General features: G+C 33.9%; 1 protein-coding gene across 1 annotated transcript; it reads left to right on the top strand.

The window, feature by feature from the left end:
• The first annotated feature begins 9,325 nt into the window (after window positions 1-9,325).
• LOC125170076 (olfactory receptor 2T11) lies at window positions 9,326-10,285 on the top strand. Its single transcript, XM_047866236.1, has one exon. The coding sequence runs from the start codon at window positions 9,332-9,334 to the stop codon at window positions 10,283-10,285; it is 954 nt and encodes a 317-aa protein (XP_047722192.1). The 5' UTR covers window positions 9,326-9,331.
• Window positions 10,286-22,514: the final 12,229 nt, after the last annotated feature.

Below are 22,514 nucleotides of genomic sequence, written 5' to 3'. Positions count from 1 at the left end.
CACATACCGAGTACTGTTCTAGATTATGTGTTAAATATTAAGGGAAAATTCTCCAAATTCCATATCATATTTAAATGTATTATATGGTTTTAATTGATTTGCCCTAAGTCCTACCAAGTATTTACAGAAGTAATTAACCCCATGTGAGATAGAGAAACTGATGTTCAGAGCAAATTATTCCCTCTTCCTAGCAAGAGACAGATGGGAGCCTTAGAACCATGTCTTCTGATGTTTTCCTTGTGTTTTGGTGTCAAACCTTGCCATTAGTTGGTAAGCAATTTCCAAAGAAGAGGAGCATGCTGCACAATGAGCAGCTCCCAGCTCATTAATCCTGATATACTGGGGGAAAATTCCTCTGAGAGTGATATGTTGTTAAAACCCATGTTCATTTTCTGTTAGATACCAGCTAGTCTGTCTACCAAGGACCTGATGATGCATGTTGAAGGGCAGTCATGCCCTCCCTGATATCTTTCTACAGGTGAGGGATATGGACATGAAATTGATTGAACTCTTGCTTCCACATACTTATTTTATTTACACAAAAAATAAAATATGTATTTATATAATGTAAACATTGAAATAATGGGTGGTATAAAGTTTAACTTTTCAATGCCTTATTAAATACCCAGGAAGATTTGAGACATAAAGGAGTGAGGAAAAAAAATAGAAGTTATTTAGTGTGGAGAAATGAATGCAGGCCTCTTCTGTGGTACAGCCTTACAAGTTAGACTTCTCAGTTTGGACAAAGTCCTGCCAGTAGGTCTGATAACAGTATGAAAACAAAACGTTTAAAACTTCAGATACGGACTGTGTAAAGAAGTTATTTTCACGAGACAGAACAATTGCAATCTATAATTTCATGGCATTGAGATATTATTTAACTAAAACAAAAGGCCTCTTCATAACAGTTAGTGAAGTATTATATATGTGTGTGTATATACACACATTGCTTTTTCTTTTCATTTTGTATTGTGTTAAATATAGATTATGTTAAGCTTGCATACTTACCATGATTTTGCCAAATATTTATCAAATATGTCAGTGATTTCTCTTTTAAAATTACAAGGCTTAAATTTTAAGAAAATATTTAAAGTTTCTGTTCTACTATATCACCTTGGTTTGCACAATTAGTTAAGAATATAAAGGTGATAAATCCATACCTATAGTATCAACACTTGATTATTCCATGTTGCTTTATTTCATTTTCTTTGATTAGATTTTTAAGCTTGTTTTATTACACTAGACTTTATTCATCACATAAGCAAGAGCAGGGATCTCATTTTGACCCATGATATATCCCAAGCTCCCAAAATTTTCCATGATATAGAAAATGTGCTAAAAATATTTGAATAAATGAACACTATTGTATTTCAGAATGACTAGTACTAGGGAATACTTGGGTTTTAATTTTTTTTTAATTTTCCCTTTCTCCTGAGAATCACAGTCTTGAAGATGTGCAAAGAATTAGATGTGTTTTAGTAGTTTACATATGTTTACATGTCAAGGGTAAAGGTGGAAGCAAAGGAATTATACCTAAATTGTTTCCAACTTCACCAATTCTGATGTTATTTCTATTTAATATTTTAATTGTAGTTACTGCAAAGAAAGTATAATTGGCTTTTTCTAGATTTGTCATAGATAAACATTTTCCTTTTGAGCAAACAGGAGTTAAGTGTCATAGGTAGGCATTTGCTCAGTTGTGGAGACTAAAGATGCTTCCATTTAATGGAAACTTAGATGTTAAAATGAGGTTTAGGATTACACATTTCAGTTGATAGCAAAAGTGATCTTCTCCTGAATTTCTAACATTTAACTGCAATGAGCATTGATTTTAATAAGTATCTAATAAACACAGAAAGATAAAATCAGGAAACATGTTTAAATATAGTTAAATTCAGACCTTAGTTTTTCAAGACTGATGAAGCAGCAGTAGAGACAGCTGCTTCCTTGCCTCTCTAGATAACGTATGGGGGAATCTTCTTTCATGAGATAAAGACTAATAAATTTAACTGAACTCAGAGCTGCCTGAACACAATGGTCTTTTCTAATTTGAAAGATTGTAAAAATCTTTGAGATTTTTAAGAACAACGTTACAGCATATGCTGTGCATTTAATACATGGCTTGAATATTAAGATAGATACTTGTCCAATACTATTATTTATTTAAAATAAAGGTTCTTACAATCTTAAAATTATCATCTAAAATTTACATGATTTATAATAATTTTTACTATCATATCTGCCTTAAATATAGGGAAAATTAGGGTAAAGAGATTTAAGTGACTAAAACAAGGCTAGGTACTGGAAATCTTAAAATTCGGAAATTAATATTGTTTTCTTACTCTGAGGCCTGTTTTATTTTTTCACCGTTACCAAAATGGAGAGTTATTTGCTTTCAGTAAGAGAAGATCCTACAATTTATAATCAATACTTTGATAATATTATTACGTTTCCAGCACTGTTACAAGAGTCTTACACAGACTCCAGAATAATTCTCAGGACAAAGGCTGCTCTGACGCTCTGCTGGCCAATGAGGAACTTGAGGAGTGACTTCCCTGGGGTCACATAGCTATTAAGTGGCGGATGCTGGTCTTTTGCCCAGGCCATTTGAGGTACAGTTTCTGTGTAAGGATCAAATTAAACTACATCAAGAGTAATGGGTAAAGTGGCATCTTAGAGTTTGAAGTCATCATAGAAAACTGGGAAACTTAAACTAGCAAATTGGAATTGTTTACACCAATGCTAAGTCTAGATTATTTCTGGACATTCTTTTGTATGTATTTGTCCTCTCTTTGTTAATTTTTTAAATTTTCTAATACACTATGTATTTAAACATTATATTTTCTGAGTTTTTTGATATGTGCATGTTAGTGAGTCACTCTGAATGTAGCCTACAAAAACTAACATACACAATTTTTAAATTTTTTTTTAACGTTTATTTATTTTTGAGACAGAGAAACAGAGCATGAATGGGGAGGGTCAGAGAGAGAGGGAGACACAGAATCGGAAACAGGCTCCAGGCTCTGAGCTGTCAGCACAGAGCCTGACGCGGGGCTCGAACTCACGGACCGCGAGATCATGACCTGAGCCGAAGTCGGTCGCTCAACCGACTGAGCCACCCAGGCACCCCCTGATGTACACATTTTAAGACCATAACGATTTCCTTCAGATGGCATCTTGTAGTATGGGACTTAAGAGTTGAGAACAATCTGATGAATTTTGTTTTCAGATTCGGAAGCAGATATGGGCAGGATTCTGGTGTAAGTTTATGGTAGCTCAGTCATCCTCCAAATATTTAAAGATTGAAATGTGGAAAATTATATGTATTAATTGCCCACGTTTGGACTAGGAAGCTCATCCTTTGAAATTATCCTTAAAGGGATCTCTTTTTATACATATAATCTCTACTTGTAAGAAGACAAAAAATGTTTTCCAGAAAAAACTGATGTCACTTGAATGTGCACCATCAGTGAAAACTTGGATTTATTTCATAATTACATATATGTATATATATGTTATAAATGTGTGCTATATGTGCATAATATATACACACATATATGCACAATAAACTATTGCTATATATGTGCATATACATATATATATACATATCTACTTATCACATATATGATTCATATACATACATATATATGATAAGGAAATTGTAAATGTGCCACATTTTTCACTTAAGAATACAATAAAACTGTCATACCATGCTAATGATTATAGATCCACCTTACATTCCAATGGTTGCTTGAAATTCTATTACACATTCTAATATTAAAACAAATTATTTGTGTGTCCAACTGCAGATGCTTAAATTTCTTCTTCTTTCTTACTATTGCAAACAAGACCAAGATGAAAACTTTTAAATGCTGCCTATTTATCTCTTGATTTCTATACAAAATTTCCTGTAAGCATAGTTTATACACATTACTTTTAAGATCCTAATATTGGACTGGTGCTTTCTCAAAGATGATACCTACTCCCACTCTCAGCAGAAGTTTATGAACACCCCATCTTGATACTCAATGTTGATACAGACCAGCTTCAACTAGAGGCTCAAAATTTAATGAAATTGCAAGTTCAAACTTCATCTATACACTCTGGGGCCCATGCAGCAGAAGAGAATATAGCCAGTGCTGTGAACATCTAGCCTGTTGAGGAAGTTTCCTTCTGCTCATACTGTAAGGAAGAGTCATAGTGAGTCAAGCTTAAGTTCTAGCCATATAACTTTGGGCATCCACTTCCCAGATGTCCACCATCAGACCAAAAATTTCACATTTTATATCCTCACACAACACACAAATTAGAGGAAGGTAACACCAGGTGCACAGTGTCATATATATTCAAGGGGGGAAGTGGTGGGAGTTGTTTTTATGGATTCACCAACAAATTCCAGAAGGGACCACTTGGTGGGAAACAGAGGTTGAGAACGTGTTGATTTTCCAATGATATTGAGCTTAATAACTAACTCTGATCATATTCAAGGAGAGAATAATCATATCGAAAATGTCTGTTTTTATTGAACTAATGACCTAATTCAACTGTGGGGAAGCTCTCAAAGTACCTCCACCCATAGATAGGTTTTGGTTTAAGAAAGTGATATATTAAGTTAGACATAACCAAAACATTATTGAGGTATTTTTGCAGAGCTTGCATTTTACTTTACATCTCTTTTTAAATATTTTATTATTTTTTAAATTTTGTTTTTACAGTTTTCTTAAGTAGGCTCCATACCCTATGTGGAGCTCAAACTCATGACTCTGGGATGGCATGCTCCACCAACTGAGACAGACAGGCACCCCTAAAATGTTGTTTTAAAGAATGATCATGCCTCTCAATTTAGGAGCATATCTATCTATCTATCTATCTATCTACCTACCTATCATCTATCATATATCTATCATCTATCTTTCTTTCTATTTATATAGCAGAAGAGGAAAATTATATTTTAAAAACTTGATAATTTAACTCATGGTTTTAGATTTGTAAACCGTTGGCAAGCTTTCCTTAGTAACATTTGAGTTTAGGCCACGATGAGTTAAATTAGGTTCACATCTCCATGTAATTTTTGAAATGTCTTTGTTGTTTATTTTTCATTCAATTTTAATAGTCTTGTCCTCACTGGTAATTTATTCCTGAGTTAACCCTGCCACTTCCCTCTGACACACATTATAGAAGATTTCTTTCAAATATGGATCCTCAAAAGGAAATATGGTGTCATCTTTATAGGGCTGTATATGTAGTAGTGGTTATACTGGTGAAAGACTGGGAGTAGGACTATTGGATGGGTAATTATTTTATGTCTGCTTGGAGCTAAGAAGTTACCCTCAGAAGTGAATATTCAGAAGTGAAATGTATGAGTCTGGTGTTTGGAGGATCTTTCCTGGCTTACATTCTCTGGGGACTTTTGTTTATGTGTGTGTATCTCAACATAGGAAATCAGACAACTACAGGCAAATGTGTGATGCTTAGAGATTGCCCAGGAGTTAGCACTTTATATTTCTGAAAGTAATAATTTTATTTGTTATTTTGTAAGTTTGTTGACAACTTTGACCAGAAATTCAAAACTTTTTGAATGTGATTCTGGTTTTACAGCCCATATTAATTTGACTTGTCTTAGACAATTGTCGATTTAACATATGATAAAGAGGATATTGTGCATTTATGGTCAGTTGAGTATAACTGTGGAGAGTATGAAAAACAAAGTCCTGCTCCTCTACCAGTTGTACTTCCTGTGCCTCAGCTTCTCCAACTGAAAAATAGTGATAATTATAGTAACTGACTCCATAGACGTGTTGTGAGAAGTGGCTACTTCAAAACACTAAAGCATGTGGAGAGATGCCTGGCACAAAGTAAACACTGCATGAGTACTGGCTAATTTGTTATTAGGAACATGCTTCAATTATACTTATGTTTAAAAGATGATAAAACTACTTATTGGTGTGGCTACTGTATCAAATTACCACTAACTCAGTGGCTTTAAATGACACAAATTTATAATCTTATAATTCTGGAGGTCACAAGTCAAAATTTGGTCACATTGGGCTAAGGGATACACTCATTTCTGAAGGCCGTAGAGGAAATCCATTTTTCTAGCATTTTTCAGATTCTAGAGACCACTCAATCCTTCTCATCATGGTCCTGTTCATCTTCAATACCAGTGTTTGAATCATTTGGACCTGTATTCATAATATCACATCTCCTCTAATTCCTTCCTTCCTCTTTTCTCCTTCCCTCGTATAAGGACCCTTGTGCTTGCATTGGGTACAACAGGACGTTCCAGAATAATCTCACCTTAATCACATCTGCAAAATATGTTTTGTCAAATAAAGCAACATATTCATAGTCTGCGAATTAGGATAGGGATCCATGAGTGGGGTGAGGACATTATTCTGCCTAGTACAATTGGTTTTATTTAACAGTAAGTTAAATATATCATATTGTTAAGTTTAATAAAATACAAAATTAATAGAAGCCTGTTTTAAGACAGTTTTTTTTCTGATAATAGGAGACAGGTGCAAATTACTGCTACAAAAATACACTCATGATTTTCTGACCTTTTGCCTGTGTAACCTAGGTGAGTTCAAATTAAATTAGCAACATCCACAATACAACCCATGGATGGATAATGACATCTGCAGTTACAGTTATCTTGTACAAAATAATTGGTACAAAATCAAATGAAGTACTGTTACAACGTAGGCAGATTCAAAAAGGATAGAAAGTGGTGAGTTCTTTGCTTGCTGAAAAATTATGCTGATGTCTGACTTTGTCCAAAATACTATATTGATTTTAAGTCACTAAGAGTGTTTATCTCAAATTTGTATATGTGAAACCTCAATGATTAAGATGTAAAATTCCTATTGCTGTTTTATCCTAGAAACTTGTGAAACATTTTGGTTTCCTAGAACTGTTTCTTATTAGAGAATGTAGGTAGATCCTCTCTTATGGCAATTTTATTTTGGATTGAAGATAAACACAAGGGCCTGGCATTTAATTTCTTTTTATTTTTCCTTTAGCACATTTTATAGATCATATTCAGGTGGATTTTAAGGAAATTCTACAAGAAATGAATCACCCATGTGGGTGGGTCAGTTGGTTAAGTGTCTGACTCTTGATTTCAGCTCAGGCTGTGATCTCCTAGTTCCTGAGTTTGAGCCCCACATTAGGCTCTGTGCTGACAGTGTGAAGCCTGCTTGGAATTTATCTCTCCCTCTCTCTCTGCCCCTCCTTAGCTCTTTCTCTCTCTCTCTCTCTCTCTCTCAAAAAATAAATAAACATTAAGAAAAAGAAAAGAATCACTTAAAGGGCAAAAAGAAAAAAAAGCAATTTGCATTTTAGTAAACTGTATGTTTAACAATTATTTATTTAAATATTCAACAAACATTTACAAGGTGCCAGTCATTCATTTATATTCTAAAAGCACTCAGGAAACAAAATAGGCAACAGCCTTACTCATATTGAACTTTCTGTCAGTGACAGGAGACAAACACAAAATGTAATGAATATATATGTTAGGTAGCATGAAGGAACGTGCAAACAATAGCCATCTAGTCCTAACAAAGTGGGCTTTAGGCAAAGCCCTGAAAGACATGAGGGTGTCAGTCACAGCTATAGGGAAGAGATCTAGCCCAGGGTGACAGCAGAGACAAAAGCTATGGACTGGAGGCTACCCCAGAGAGGGGACAAAGGATCAACAAGGGGGTCACATGGGATTTGCAGCACCAGAGCAAATACACTGGAAAAAGCAGGCAATGGCTTCAAAGGGTGAAACTGTTACAATATGGTGGGCCTTAAAGTGAAATATAAAGTTTTATGGTAGAGCTTTGAGCAGGAGTTGACCTGTTTTGATATAGGTTTTTTTAAGATCACTTTGCTCTGCTGAGGTTAGACTCAACACAGACAATAGAGAAAGCAGGGAGATAGCAGGAATCTACTAGAACAACCTAGATGAAATGAAATGACTATAATATTTCATTTGTGAAATGCCAACAAATAACCTAACCTTTGTGATATTGTGATGCATAACTAATATATATTTAGTCTTTTTTTCAAATTCCTGGTATTGACTTCTTAAAACTCTCTGAATTTCCTAAATGGAAATAGCTATGTAGATGTCTTTTGTTATTCATAAAATGTCCTCCTACCACACCTGATTTATGTTAATTAGATGATTTATTGAAATCTCCTAAGAATTGGGCTTGTTCCCAGGAAAATAACCATAATTAAAGGTTTGCAACTTTTAAACCTCCACCACTCAGATCTCCATGGAGAAGAGAAGGTCTAGAGATTTCATTAATCACTGATGGTCAATGATTTGATCAATAATGCTTAAATAATCAAGCATTTATAAAAATACAAAAGGATGGGTTTCCAAGAGCTTCTGGGTTGGTGCACATGTGGAGGTGTAGAGGATGGTACACATAGACAAGGCAGTGAATCTTCTGGCCTTTTCCTGCATACCTACCAGATGTATCTCTTCTACCTAGTTGTTAGTAAAATATTTTTTCTTAATTCTATAAAATGTTCTAGAAAATTAGTTGAGCTCAGGGATGGGCTCCTAGAAACCGAGGCCCAAGTGATAAACTTTACTTGCAGTTGGCGTCTGATTTGGGTGACAGTCTTGTGGGGCTAAGCTCTTAACCAGTGAGAGATTAAGCTATCTCCATGTAGATAGTGTGAATATTGTATTAAGTTGTAGGACACCCAGCTGTTTGTCTGGAGGGTTAAGAATTGCTTATTATGGGGAGGAGACCCTCACACATTTGTTGACCAAAAGTGTCAGAGGTGAAATGTTGAGAATAGAGGAGACACACTTTTCTTTATCCATTTTTTTAATGCTTTTTCTTTATACTTTTCTCTTCCTAAGTTATTCATTCTTAATTTTGGCCTTTCATATAATGAGTGAATCAATGGGCCTTTACTCAAACCAGTGTTGACTTGGCCCTACTATGGTTTGGACAACATTCTGGTGCCAGAAGCGCAAAGAGTGATTGGAAAGATATAGCTAAACTAATCAAAGTATAGCAAATACCAACTTTATTATGCCACTCACATAATCTATGTATTGCAGCATGAACATAAACACAATATGAAAAGTGTTGTTCATCAACAATGAGGAGTAGATCTACAGTTTCTGATTTATGATATGTCTCTTGGTCTCTTCATTTTTCTCTAGCACTTTGTGTTGGAAAATTTCAGCCAAACCAGTACTTTCTGAGGTGTCATCTCTATTGTAAGTCTCGCCCATACTGAAAGGATCTTCTCTCCTTTTACTTCCTGGTCTTTGTGGCTTTCTGGTCTGCTGGAGCTGACATAGGCAATGTAAATGAAGAATATAACTTTATCTTCTGATTTTATCCTCCTGGGGCTTCTGGTGAACAATAAAACTACTGGGATTGTCTTTGCTGTTATTTTTGCTATTTTTGTGGTAGCTGTAACTGCAAATTTGGTCATGATATTCTTGATTCAGGTGGACTCCCGTCTCCATACTCCTATGTACTTTCTGCTCAGCCAGCTGTCCATCATGGATACTCTTTTCATTTGTACCACTGTCCCAAAACTTCTGGTCGACATGGTTTCTAAAGAGAAGACCATTTCCTTTGTGGGTTGCGGCATCCAGATCTTCCTCTACTTGAGCATGATTGGCTCGGAGTTCTTCCTCTTGGGCCTCATGGCGTATGACCGCTATGTGGCTGTCTGTAACCCTCTTAGGTATCCAGTCCTGATGAACCGCAGGGTGTGTCTCCTGCTGGCTGCTGGTGCCTGGTTTGGGGGGTCCCTGGATGGCTTTCTGCTCACCCCCATCACCATGAATGTTCCCTATTGTCACTCCCGAAATATCAACCATTTTTTCTGTGAGATCCCTGCAGTTCTCAGACTAGCCTGTGCTGACACATCCTTGTATGAAACCTTGATGTACATCTGCTGTGTACTCATGTTGCTCATCCCTATCTCTATCATCTCAATCTCCTACTCTCTTATTTTGTTAACTGTCCACAGAATGCGCTCTGCTGAAGGCCGGAAAAAGGCCTTTACTACTTGCTCTTCCCACTTGACTGTGGTCAGCATTTTCTATGGGGCTGCCTTCTACACTTATGTTCTGCCCCAGTCTTTTCACACTCCTGAGCAGGACAAAGTAGTTTCAGCCTTCTATACCATTGTCACACCCATGCTCAATCCTCTTATCTACAGCCTCAGAAACAAGGATGTCATGGGGGCATTTCAAAAGATATTGTCAAGATGTTTATCTGCTCAGAAAGTATCCACAAGTGATGCTTAGGGATTCAGTAAACTGAGAATAGATGAGAACATTCTCTGTTGTCCTGTTTTAAAGAAGACTATTTGGTCAGATGTCAAAGATTACTACTTACAATTAATTAAGATAATTTATCATGTCTGGTTTCCTGTTCCTGGGAGAGGGAACCAGGGATTTTTCATTAGGTATGCAAATACATTTTGGCTATCAACAATGAGGTATTATTAGGTTAAAGAATTAATCTGATTCTGGTTCTTTGTCTCTCATTCTGAAAAAAGAAAAAAAAATATTTGCAGGTTACTTTCACACTTAACCCAGAAACAGCTTCCATAACTACCAGATTTTGATGCCACAATTATGTGATTATGTTTGTATCAATAAAGTTAAATAATACCAATTCACAAGTGATGAAATATAGAAATCACACAATTTTAATCAAGTCTTTAATTATTGGCTTTGCCTCAAGATTTTAACCTTTAAAATCATCTTCATAGGACTCACACTAAAAATAGTTGCCTGTCAAATATGAGACCATAGTAAATAGTGGATAAGCTTAGCTATATTGACTGAATATTGAATGTCCAAGCATTACACACCTACTCAAAAGAGACTGTAATATATAATATCAAAGAGCACTACTGTGACTTTTTCCATGCTATTTTAATAGAATTCTAAGAATGGTGACATTTATGGAAGAAATTTTACATTGCCCAATTATATGTGATTCATAAACAGGACTTGGGTGCAATTTAGGTTTGTTTGGCATGATACAGAAAGCTCTTGAAGAATTTTCTATATAGATATAAGTTGATAAGATGTACGTTTTTATGTACATTATTTTATGTACACTTCTATACTATGACTATAGGGTAGGAAATAGAACAGGGAACTAGACTGTATGCAGGAAGACACCTTAGGAATCTTCAAATGAGTGAAAAGGATTGAGTAGGGTAGCTACATAAAAGGATTTAGCTCATGGAAAAGACCATTAGGAAAGAAAGTGAAATGAAATATAAGTCAATTGACTTCAGGTGGAAGGAAACTAGGGTTTCTATTTACTAAGATTCTGAAAACTTTTAGAGTGGCAGGATTGAGTAGGAGAAAACAATAATTTAGTTGTTGAGAAACTTTTTTTAAAAATCTAATGTTTATTTATTGTTGAGAGACAGACACAGAGCATGAGCAGAGGAGGGATAGAGAGGTGGGGGGAGGCAAGAATCTGAAGCAGGCTCCAGGCTCTGAGCTGTCAGCACAGAGCCCTACAAGGGGCTTGAACTCACAAACCACAATATCATGATCTGAGCCACCCAGGCGCCCCAGTTGTTGAGAAAAATTTTAAATGTCTATTAGATATATGAAGCCATTCTGGATTCAGATTAGTGGCAAGGGCTGAGGGTTTAAATTGTTATTCTTAAGAGTCGAAGAAAATATTTAGTCATAGGATCAGTTAAGAGTAAAGGTAAAGAGTAAAGGTTTGAGACTTAGGCAACTGTGTTCAGCTGGCTAGAAAGTGAGACAAAAGATAATGATTGATGGAGTAAGAAGTAATATCTAGGTACAAGTGAGAAAACGTCAAAACTGGAGACTCTAATCAACTGCAGTAGATACTATTTCTTATTGGATCACAATGAGAGTTTTGAGTTGGCCACTCTTTTTGTCCACACAAAGATCTCTTGTGACCTTGATAAGAACAAGCCCAGTGGAGTGCTCAGAGAGGATACAGGGTAAAATATAAGGAGAGAAAGTGGGTAAGTGAGCCCAGTATAACACATTTTTTTTTAGTGAGAACAGAAAAATGGAGCAATAGCTAGAAAGGGATATGATATCAATGTGTTTTGTTGTAATATATTGCAGATATGTTAAAGGGAATAATATATACAAAGAACGAATTGATACTGGATTAAAAAAAAATGGAAGGAACTGCTTCCAGAAGGTTGACCTTTGATAGAGATAGAGAGCATAGAAACCAATTTATAAGTGAACAAGTTGATTATTTTTTTAGTTAGTATAGTCACTTCATTTCCTCTAGCAGAAACTAAGGCAGTGTATCTGTGATACAAGTAAGTTCTCTTCTAATTGTTTCTATTTTATCATTGCAATTAGAATCAATGAGAGCTTCTATTTGTGAAGGGCAGGATTTATTGTTAAAACTCTGAAAAAAGAACAAAAGCATCTTGGAGATCAGTTGGGTAAATGAACACGTTAGACATATTAGGATTACAGGGTAGTTTTGGGATTGACTTATGAATTTAGCATGTTTGTCAGTCCAATAAGTGTACTCTGCATGGTGTCTAGCAAATAGTAATCATGCAATGTATTACCTACAATTAATTATGGCAACAATGATAAAAATGAAAGGAAAAATTGCTATTAGTATTTTACAGACTTAGCATTTCTTATGTGAATAAAATATGTTGAAATCATTTGTTTTTCTAATGCTTAGAACTTGCAGCATAAAAGTGTTTATAATGAGTGGTTCATTTCATGAATTAATCTTTTTGTGCAATTAAAGGTTTTTTAACCAATATCCTTGCTCATGTGAAACTTATTGTATAACATGATTTGATTTGGAATCATAAGGTAATCCTGCCCCTTCAACATACTAATTGTTTAAATTTATGAGTTAATGACACCCCCCCATACATCCAGTCTTTAAACTGGTCTTTTTGATGCCTTTTCTGATGACAAGTTGGATTACCTAATGTACTCAGTGAACAGTCTTCTGTTTTGATAGATTTTATTAAAATGTTCAGACTTCTACCTTTTCATATCCCTAGTAACTTATTGTTCAGCTTTTGAACTGAATGTGCTTTTTTTTCCTGATTCAAGTTTAAATATTTCTAAATTACTTCAAACCCATGTGCCAATTTCAGGTGCAAATGAGAGTGGGCTTAAGATCATTGGCTTGTACGTAAACTCACTGGTGTTTGAATCTTGGCTTTTTAGTTTCTGTATTTTCTATCCTTGGCCATGTTACCTAACCTTTCTGTATCAAATTTTCCCATCTTAAGGAAGAAATTCCTATTAAAGATCAAGAAAGGGAAAAAGGTCCTTACAACAGAGATTTCTGAGTCTGTAACTGTTGCTTCTTGAAATAAAGGAAGTTCTGCTTTTATCACATGGTCACTTAGCATTTTACTATGAATTCTCAAGGCAGTGTTCTCACCAGCAGTCTCTCTTGATTCATTAAATAACTTATAATTTAAGTACCAAAATATAATCATTTGTGATTGAATCTGGGACATTTATATTTCTCCCCTTTAACCCTTGGCTTAATGATATATGTTTACAGGGAGAAGAAATGTATAAAATTTGTTAAAGTCCTCAGGGGATTATTTTTAGATTCTAGCCCTCCAGTAGGTATTACTAGGGGACCAACTTGGCATCATCCATGTGCCATCATGTGGATAATTAACAACATGACATTATTTTAAAACTACACTGTGTGCCCTTGCTGTATTCCCTAAAAGACTATGTAGGGAAGGAAAAATAAGATAAAAATAGATAGGGAAGCAAACCATAGGAGACTTAGGTACAGAGAAAAAAAAATGAGGGTTACTGGGTGATGTTGAGTGGGGGGTATGGACTAAATGCATGATGGGCCTTAAGGAGGGTACTTGTTGAAATGAGAACTGGATGTGTACGTAAGTGATGAAGCACTGGGTTCTACTCCTGAAACCAATACTACTCTGTATGTTAATTAATGTGAATTTCAGTATATAATTTTTATAAATTAAAGAAAACCACTATGTATGATTAGGAAAATAAAACAATCCCCCCAAAAAGGAGCTAAAATGAAATATGTTAAGGGTATTTTTGAAAAATGGTGTTGATTTTGTGTTTCTTTCTGTCATTAAGTATTGATCGGATTTTTAGTTGACGTCATCATCAATATTAAAGGCATTATTCTGTTTTTAAGAGCACAGATGAGCTGGGTCTCAACCCAAACTCCATGACTTACAGACTTAGGCAGATTACTTAACTTCTTTGTGACTCGGTGTCTTTATTTTCATGAACATTATGTGTGTAATACAAGTGGAGCTCTTTCTTTGATTATAGTTCTTGTTTTAGTTTTTATTATTAGCAGCACCATTATTATTATTCTCCCCAGCACCCAATGTACATTCTGGATCAAGGGCTGACGCTCTAGGGCCAGAAACCTGAGTGTGAGTCTAATGGGATATGAACAGTTTACCATTTTCGGGTGCTTGAACTCCTCATAGGAACAATTGGCTGATCATGATATGCATCGTCCTCTATAATTCTATTTATGTGTGCAGTTGTCCCCTCTATTAGTCCCTGGTATTAAAATATTCTCACCTTTACTCCATATCACTCTAGAAGCAATTAGGAAGATACAAAAAAAAATTATTTCTTTCTTATTTCTCCAGGTACACTTCTGTAAATATCAATGCAAGAAAAGTGGATGGTTCTCTGTGTGTGAGCGTTTTGTTTTTGTTTTGTTTTTTATTTTGCTTTAAGTGCATTTCAAAGGCAATTTCCCTTCTTTTATTTTGTATACCTAAAAAGAAGATACTTATCCAAAGTACCTCTACAATGGGGAAGAAAATTATTTGTTGAATAAATTTATTTGTAGCTATTTTTCATAAATTTTTCCTTGTCTTCTCTATACTTTTATGTTTTCTATTCTAACACATATATTTAAGGTACTTTTAAACATTAAATGTTAAATGAATGTACACCACTCCATTGCATGACAAGAAAATATCTTATTATTCTGTCCCTAAGATTTTTCAATCATAATATGACTATTTAAAATTACAAAGTAATTTACCAATTGTTTTACTTAAGTACAAAATTAGGTAAAAAAGTATCACTATCCCCAAGTTTTATGGTCTTGATATTAGAAAGCTAGTAGTCTGGGATGAGACTATGCCCAACTGAGAACCAGCCTTAGATAGAAAGTTCCACAGAGCCCATCACCACCATTGGCATCCCACAGAAGAACTATATAAGAGTGTCAATAGGGTTAAAGGGCTATGAGGAAAACATGCAGGCTGCACGGCTTACTCTCTCTAGCATTTTCACAGACAGATAGATGTTAAGAGCTCAGAGTCCATAGGGAAATTACTAGCACAAGTTTGACTAGACATAATGTAAATTTAGGTCCCTTCCACTCTCCTAGTCTCTACACACAAACGTGTACTTCTCTCATCACGCCAATAAAATTATAGTTCTACTCATTTTGTTAAACTAAGATTCAATTTTTATATTATTAAAATGCTACAAATATTTACATTAAAGTCCTTACTTGCATTGTGGTTACACTTCCTTTAAGATGCCACTTTGTTGTTTACATTTTTGTTTTTGTTTTTCCTAGAATAAATCAGGTGTCAGGCTGGTTTGTTTGCTTAATTTGTTTTTCTGCCATATGTATATGTTCCCTTTTGATAAATATCCCCTGGATAATGTGACTACTTTAGAATTCTCCCAGTTTATACTTCCTGGGCCATGTCTTCTGTAGCCTCTGTCTTCCTGTTCCCACATACACTGCTTGCCTAGAGCTTAGCTGCACAGAGCTCCTCCTGAGATGTTTCTTCACAATTAACTCTTTTTCCTTGATCCTCTGATGTCTGTCTCCCAAGCCCAAGCCTTACTCTTTCTTGATTTACTCTCCAATTTACTGGAGCATAGCTTTCAATAAATTCTTAAACAAGATACATGGGAGGAATTTTTTTTCATAATTTACATGTCTGAAAATGACACTATTTTATCTTCCCACTTGATGGAAGTTCAGCTAAGTGTAGATTTTTAGGTTGAAAATGATTTTCCATCATGATTATGTTTCTCTTTTTTGTCTTTTAACATTTAGTATTATTACTGAGAATTCCAATGATATCTCAATTATAAATATTTTCTGTGTAATGGGCCCTCAGGTTTTTCCCATATCTGGGCTATTATAAATAATGTAATAAGTGTAAGATTACATATATCTCTTCAGACTTTTGTTTTCATTTTCTCTGAGTTTATGCGCTAAAGTAGTATTAGTGGACCATATGATAAGTTTTATTTTTATGTTTTTGCGGAACCTACAAACTGTTTTCCATAGGCTAAATCAACCTAAATTCCCTCCAACTGTGTATACGTGTCCTCCTATCTCCACATCTTTGCCAACACTTTGCTTTCTCTTGTCTTCATCATAGCTGTTTTGGAAGTTGTGAGATGATATCTCATTTGCATTTCCCTGATAACTAATGATGCTGATCATCTTTTTATGTACAAGTGGTCATTTGTATATCTTCTTTGTAAAAATGTCTATTTAGCCTCCTGCCCATTTTTATTATTTTTTGTTTGTTTGTTATTGAATTGTATGAGAACTCTAAATATTCTGTATATTATCTCTGCTTCCAGTGTAAGGATTGCAAATATCTTCTCTCATTTTGTAGGTTGTCATCCCAATTTTTTTATTGTTTCTTTGTTGAAGTAAAGCCATAGCTTTTTGGTTTGATGTAGTATTACTTACTGTTTTTTTTTTCCTTCTCTTGTTCGTGTTTTTCATGTCTTATCACTCCAAAAATCACTGCCCAGTCTAATATCAGTTCCTTGACAGCTCCCTGTTTTCCTCTAGGAGTTTCATGGCTTTAGGTCTTACATTTAAGTCTATAATCCATTTTTTTTAATTTTTTAAATCTTTATTTATTTTTGAGAGAGAGAGATAGAAATACTGTGAGCAGGGGAGGAACAGAGAGAGAGGGAGACACAGAATCCGAAGCAGGCTCCAGGCACCAAGCAGTCAGCACAGAGCCCAATGTGGGGCTAGAACCCACGAACTGTGAGATCATGACCTAAGCCAAAGTCAGACGCCCAATCAAATGACCCACCCAGGTGCCCCGTGTCTATAACACATTTTGAGTTAAATTTTGTGAGTAGTATATTATAGGGATCTGATTCCACTTTTTGCATGTGGTTATGCAGTTTTCTCAGTATCATTTGTCAGAGACTTTCATTTCCTCTTTGAGTATTCTTGGATCTTTTGTCAATATTAGGGTACTATATAAACAGGGATTTATCCTGGGGTCTCTATTCTGTTCCAATGGTCTACAAGTTTATTTTTATGCCAGTACTATACTGTTTAATAACTACAGCTTTGCAATTTATGTTGAAATTAGAAGTGTGATGTCTTCAGTTTTGTTCTGCTCCATAATCGCTGTGACTATTTAGGGTCGGTTGTTTGCCTATTTCTGTAAAACAAACAAACAAAAATGGAGTCTTGATAGAGATTGGATTGACTGTATATATGGCTTTGGGTAGTATAGAAATTTAAAAAAATATTGACTATTCTGTTCAGTGAACATAAGATGTATTTCCATTTTTGTCTTCTTCAAGTTATTTCATCACAATATTTATTGTGCAGGTCTTCCACTTACCTAATTAAATTTATTTCTAAGGACTTTATTGTTTTTGATGCCATAGTGAATGGAATCTTTTTTTTTCTTGTTCAGACATTTCATTGCTAGTGTAGAGAAACACATCAGATTTCTACATATTGATTCTATATTCTTCAAGCTTACTGAATTTTTTATTAGTTCCAATGGTGTTTTGATTGAATCTTTAGGGCTTTTTACACATAATTCTTTATCATTTGCAAGAAAGGAAAATTTTTACCTATTCATTCCTGACTTGGATGCCTTTTATTTCTTTGTCTAGCCTAATGGCTCTAGCTATGACTCCTAGTACTATATTGAATAAAAGTGGTGAAAGTAAACACTTGTCTTGTTCCCGATCTTAGAGGAAAATCTTCCAGTTTTTTTATTACCATTGAGTATAAGGTTAGCTGTGGGTTTGCAACATATGGCCTTTATTGTGAAGTATTTTCCTTTGGTAGGTTGTTGTTATTTGTCAAATGTTTTTGGTGGTTTTTTTTTTCTGAATAATTGAGATACTCATATCATTTTAAACTATTAATATTGTACACAGTATGCATTAGTTTGCATATATTAAACCATCCTTGTATTCCAGGGATAAATCTCACTTATGTATGATCATTTTAATGTGTATTTGAATTTGGCTTATATCCATATTATCATATATAATATGATATATTATATATGAAATTATAATGTAAAATTTGCACATATATTCCTCAGGGATATCAGTCTATACATTTCTTGTAGAGTCCTTATCTGGCTTTGATATCAGCATAAAGTCAGCCTCATAAAATAAAACTAGAAGTTTTCCATTGCCTTCAATTTGTTGTAGAATTTGAGAAGATTTGGCAGTAATTCTTTCTAAATGTTTAGTAGAGTCCAGCAATGAAACCATCTTATCCTGAGTCTTTCTGTGTTGGGGGGGTATTCATTGCTGGTTCAAATTTCTTATTATTGGTTTTCCAGTTATTCTTTTTTTTTTAATTACTTAGTTTGTCACATTGTGGTTGGAAAAAAATGTTTAAAATAATCAGACTTGTTTTGGATACTATCATATGCAAGAAATGTCTACAAGTTTATTTTTATGCCAGTACTATACTGTTATGTAAGCACTTGAGAAGAATGTGGATTCTGTTTCTGTTCAATGGAATATTATGTAAATATCTGTTAGGTTCATTTCATTTGAGGTATGTTTCTTACCCATCATTTTGTTGCTAATTTTTTTGCCTGGAGGATCTATTCATTTTGAAAATGCACTGTTATTTTTTATTTTTCTGTTCTGATCTGTTAGTATTTGTTTAAATTATTTAGATGTTCTGTATTGGTTTTTTATATATTTATAATTATTTATCTTCTTGGTGAATTGACCCCTTTAACATTGTTTAATGACTTTCTTCTTGTTTTGTTATTGTTTTAGCTTTAAAGTCTATTTGGTCTCATATAAATATAACTATCCTCACTTTCTTTTGTTTTCCAATTGTATAGAATATCTTTCTCCACTACTTCACATTCAGCTTGTGTGTTTCTCTAAAAGTAAGGTGAGTCTCTTGTAGGAAACCTATAGTTTTGTCTTGTTTTCATCCAACCAGGCATGGTGTGCTTTTGATTGGTGAATTAAATCTATTTACATTAGTGTTATTGTTATGTGAGGATTTATTAATAATATTTTAAAATCATTATCTGTTTAGGTTTTTTCTTAAGTTCGTATTTAAATTCCAGCTAGTTAACATATAGTGTAATATCAGTTTCATATGTACAATTTCCTGATTCAACACCTCCATACAAGACCTGGTGTTCATCACTACAAGTGCACTCCTTAATCCCCATCACCTATTTAATCCATCTTTTCACTCACTTTCCCTCTGGTGACCATCAGTATGTTATCTATAGTTAAAGGTCCGTTGCATGGCTTGTCTCTGTATTTTCATCCCTATGCTTGTTTATTTTGTTTCTTAAATTCCGCATATGAGTGAAAATCTATGATATCTGTCTTTCTCTGACCGATTTTTTTTGCTTGAGTTGATTTTTCTGTATCATGTAAGGTAAGGGTCCACTCATTTTATATATGGATATCCAGTTTTCACAGTACCATTATCAGAAAAGATTATCCCCATTGTGTTTTTATCAAAGTTAACTGATCTTATATGCTTGGGTTTATTTATGGGATTTCTATTCTTTTTGAGTGGTCTGTTTTATTTCCACTTTTTAAAATTGTTTTACCATCCTGTATTGTACAATCTTGTAATATAATTTAAAATCAGGAAGCATGATACCTCTAAAACTGTTCCTTCTCAAAAGGGCATTGACTATGCAGGATCTTTTGTGGTTCCATAAAAATTTTAGATATTTTCTCCATTAAGTAAACTGCCATTGGAACTTTGATAAAGACTGCATTGAATATATGGAGAGATTTGGGTTTTATGGACATGCTAACCTTATTAATTAATCCAACCTATGAACATGAGATCATTCCATGTGTTTATCTATTCTTCAATTCCTTTCAATTAATGTGCTGTAGATCTCAGTGTAGGTCTTTCAACTCTTTGGTTAAATACATTCCTAAATATTCATTTTATTGGGGTTGTTTTGTGATTTCCTTTTTGAGTAGATCATTGCTAGTATAAATAAATGCAACAGTTTTTGTATGCACACTTTACAATCTGTAACTTTACTGAATTTGGTTAGAACTAACAGCTTTTTATAGAGTATTTAGGATTGAATACATATAGAATTATGTCATATGCACACAGAGGTAATTTTATGTCTTCTTTTCTGCTTTGGATGTCTTTTACATCTTTTATTTTCTGATTGCTCTTTTTAGTATTTTAATACAATGTCATATAAAGTGGTGAGAATAAATGTCCTCCCCATGTTCAAAATTTAAGACAAAAAGCTTCTAGCTTTTCTCCATTGATTATGATTTCAGTTGTGGGATTTCCATAAATCGCCTTCATTGTGCTGAGGAAAATGTTTATATATATTTTATAGAGCATTTTTATTCTGAATGGAATTTGAACTTTGTCAAATTTTTTAGGCATTTAATCAAATAATCATATAGATTTTATTTTTATTATCTTAGTGTGGTTTTTCTCATTGTTTGATTTGTACATATTAAATCATCCTTGCATCCCAAGGATGAATCCCTCTAGTTCTTGGTGTATAATATTTTTGATGGTTGTTGAATTCAGTTTGTCAGAATTTTGTTGAGAAGTTTGCATCCATTTGGTTTAGACATATTGGCCTGTAGTTTTTTCTTCCTGTGGTGTCATTGTGTGTGTGTGTGTGTGTGTGTGTGTGTGTGTATTACACTTACCCTAGATTCATAAATAATTTTGAAAGTATTCTTTCTACTTCTATGTTTTAAAAGAATTTAAAAAGGATTTGTGTTTTTTTTCTTTGCGGTTTGGTAATTCAGCTGCAAAGCCATCTAATCCAGAGATTTCTTTCTTGAAGGATTTATCGTCATCATCATCACTTTAATCTCCCCACTTGTTATTGGTTTGTTCAGCCTCACTATTTATTTTTAATTCAGTATTGGTAGGTTTTATGCTTCTAGTAATTTATTCATTTCTTCTTGATAATGCAGTTCGTTTAAATGAGATTGTTTAAAGTAATTCTTCATGATTCTTTTTTTTCCTGAAAATAATTTCCTGTGTAATAGCTCCTCTTCCTTAGTTTGTTTTGAAATGAAAAATATTATTAATTTATTTTAATTTTTAAAGGTTTTATTAAAATTTTAAGTTAATATACAATGTTTAAGTGTAACATACATCATTGTCAACAATAGCCAACATTTTTAAAAAGCCCAAATGCCCATCAACTGATGAGTGGATTAGAAGTGACACACACACACACACACACACGCACACACACAATGGGATATTAATCATCCATAAAAAGGGTGAAATCTTGCCATTTTCAGTGACCTGGATGGAGCTGGAGAGTATTATGCTAAGCAAAATAAGACAGTCAGAGAAAGGCAAATGACATATGATTTCACTTATATATGGAATTTAGGAAACAAAAGAAACAATCATAGGGGGAAAAAAGAGAGGAGAAAACAAAGAAATGTACTCTTAATCCTACAGAAAAAAACTGATGGTTCCCAAAGAGGAGGGGTGGATAGGTTAAATAAGTGATGGGGATTAAAAAGTCCATTTTATATACGTGTTGAATCAGTAAATTGTACACCAAAAGTAATATTACACTGTATGTTAAATAACTGCAATTTAAATTTAAAAATTTTTAAATGCAATATGTTACTAGGTTAAAAACAGACTCTTTGCTGAATGGAAGTGAAAAGAGATTCTAGGAATATATTCCCATGCACATAAATCTTATTTAATTTCAAAACCAAGAATACACATAGGGAAAGGATAGTCACCTCTAAATGTGTTGGGAAAATTTGGTTATACACATAACAAAAGATGATATGGGACACTTATTTCATGCCATATTCAATAATAACATCAAAATGGATTAAATACTTGAACAAAAGAGAAGCTTAAAAGATAACAAAGTCTACAGTACATCTTTACCCCAAGCCAACATTATAAGAAACATTGAAGGGAATTCTATAAGCAAAATAAGAGTACTAATAAGTAAAAGAAAACCTTTTGAAATGTAACGTCGCTGGTAAAAATAAATATATACCAAATTTCAGAATAATCTACTGTAAAAGCCATAGGTCAATCATTTGTAAGCCAGTCTGAATGCTAAAACCCAAAAATAGTAACAAATAATTATAACTATAACAATTTGTTAAGGGATATAAAATAAAAATATGTAAATTGTGACATCAAAAGCATAAAAGTTTCAAACATGGATAAAAGTGTACAGCTTCAGAATGTGTTAAAACTTAAGTT

The sequence above is a fragment of the Prionailurus viverrinus genome, chromosome A1 (assembly GCF_022837055.1).
Source record: "Prionailurus viverrinus isolate Anna chromosome A1, UM_Priviv_1.0, whole genome shotgun sequence".
Classification (NCBI taxonomy): Eukaryota; Metazoa; Chordata; class Mammalia; order Carnivora; family Felidae; genus Prionailurus; species Prionailurus viverrinus.
The sequence above is the reverse complement of the archived record's forward strand: the minus strand, read 5'-3'. Positions and strand labels throughout refer to the sequence as shown.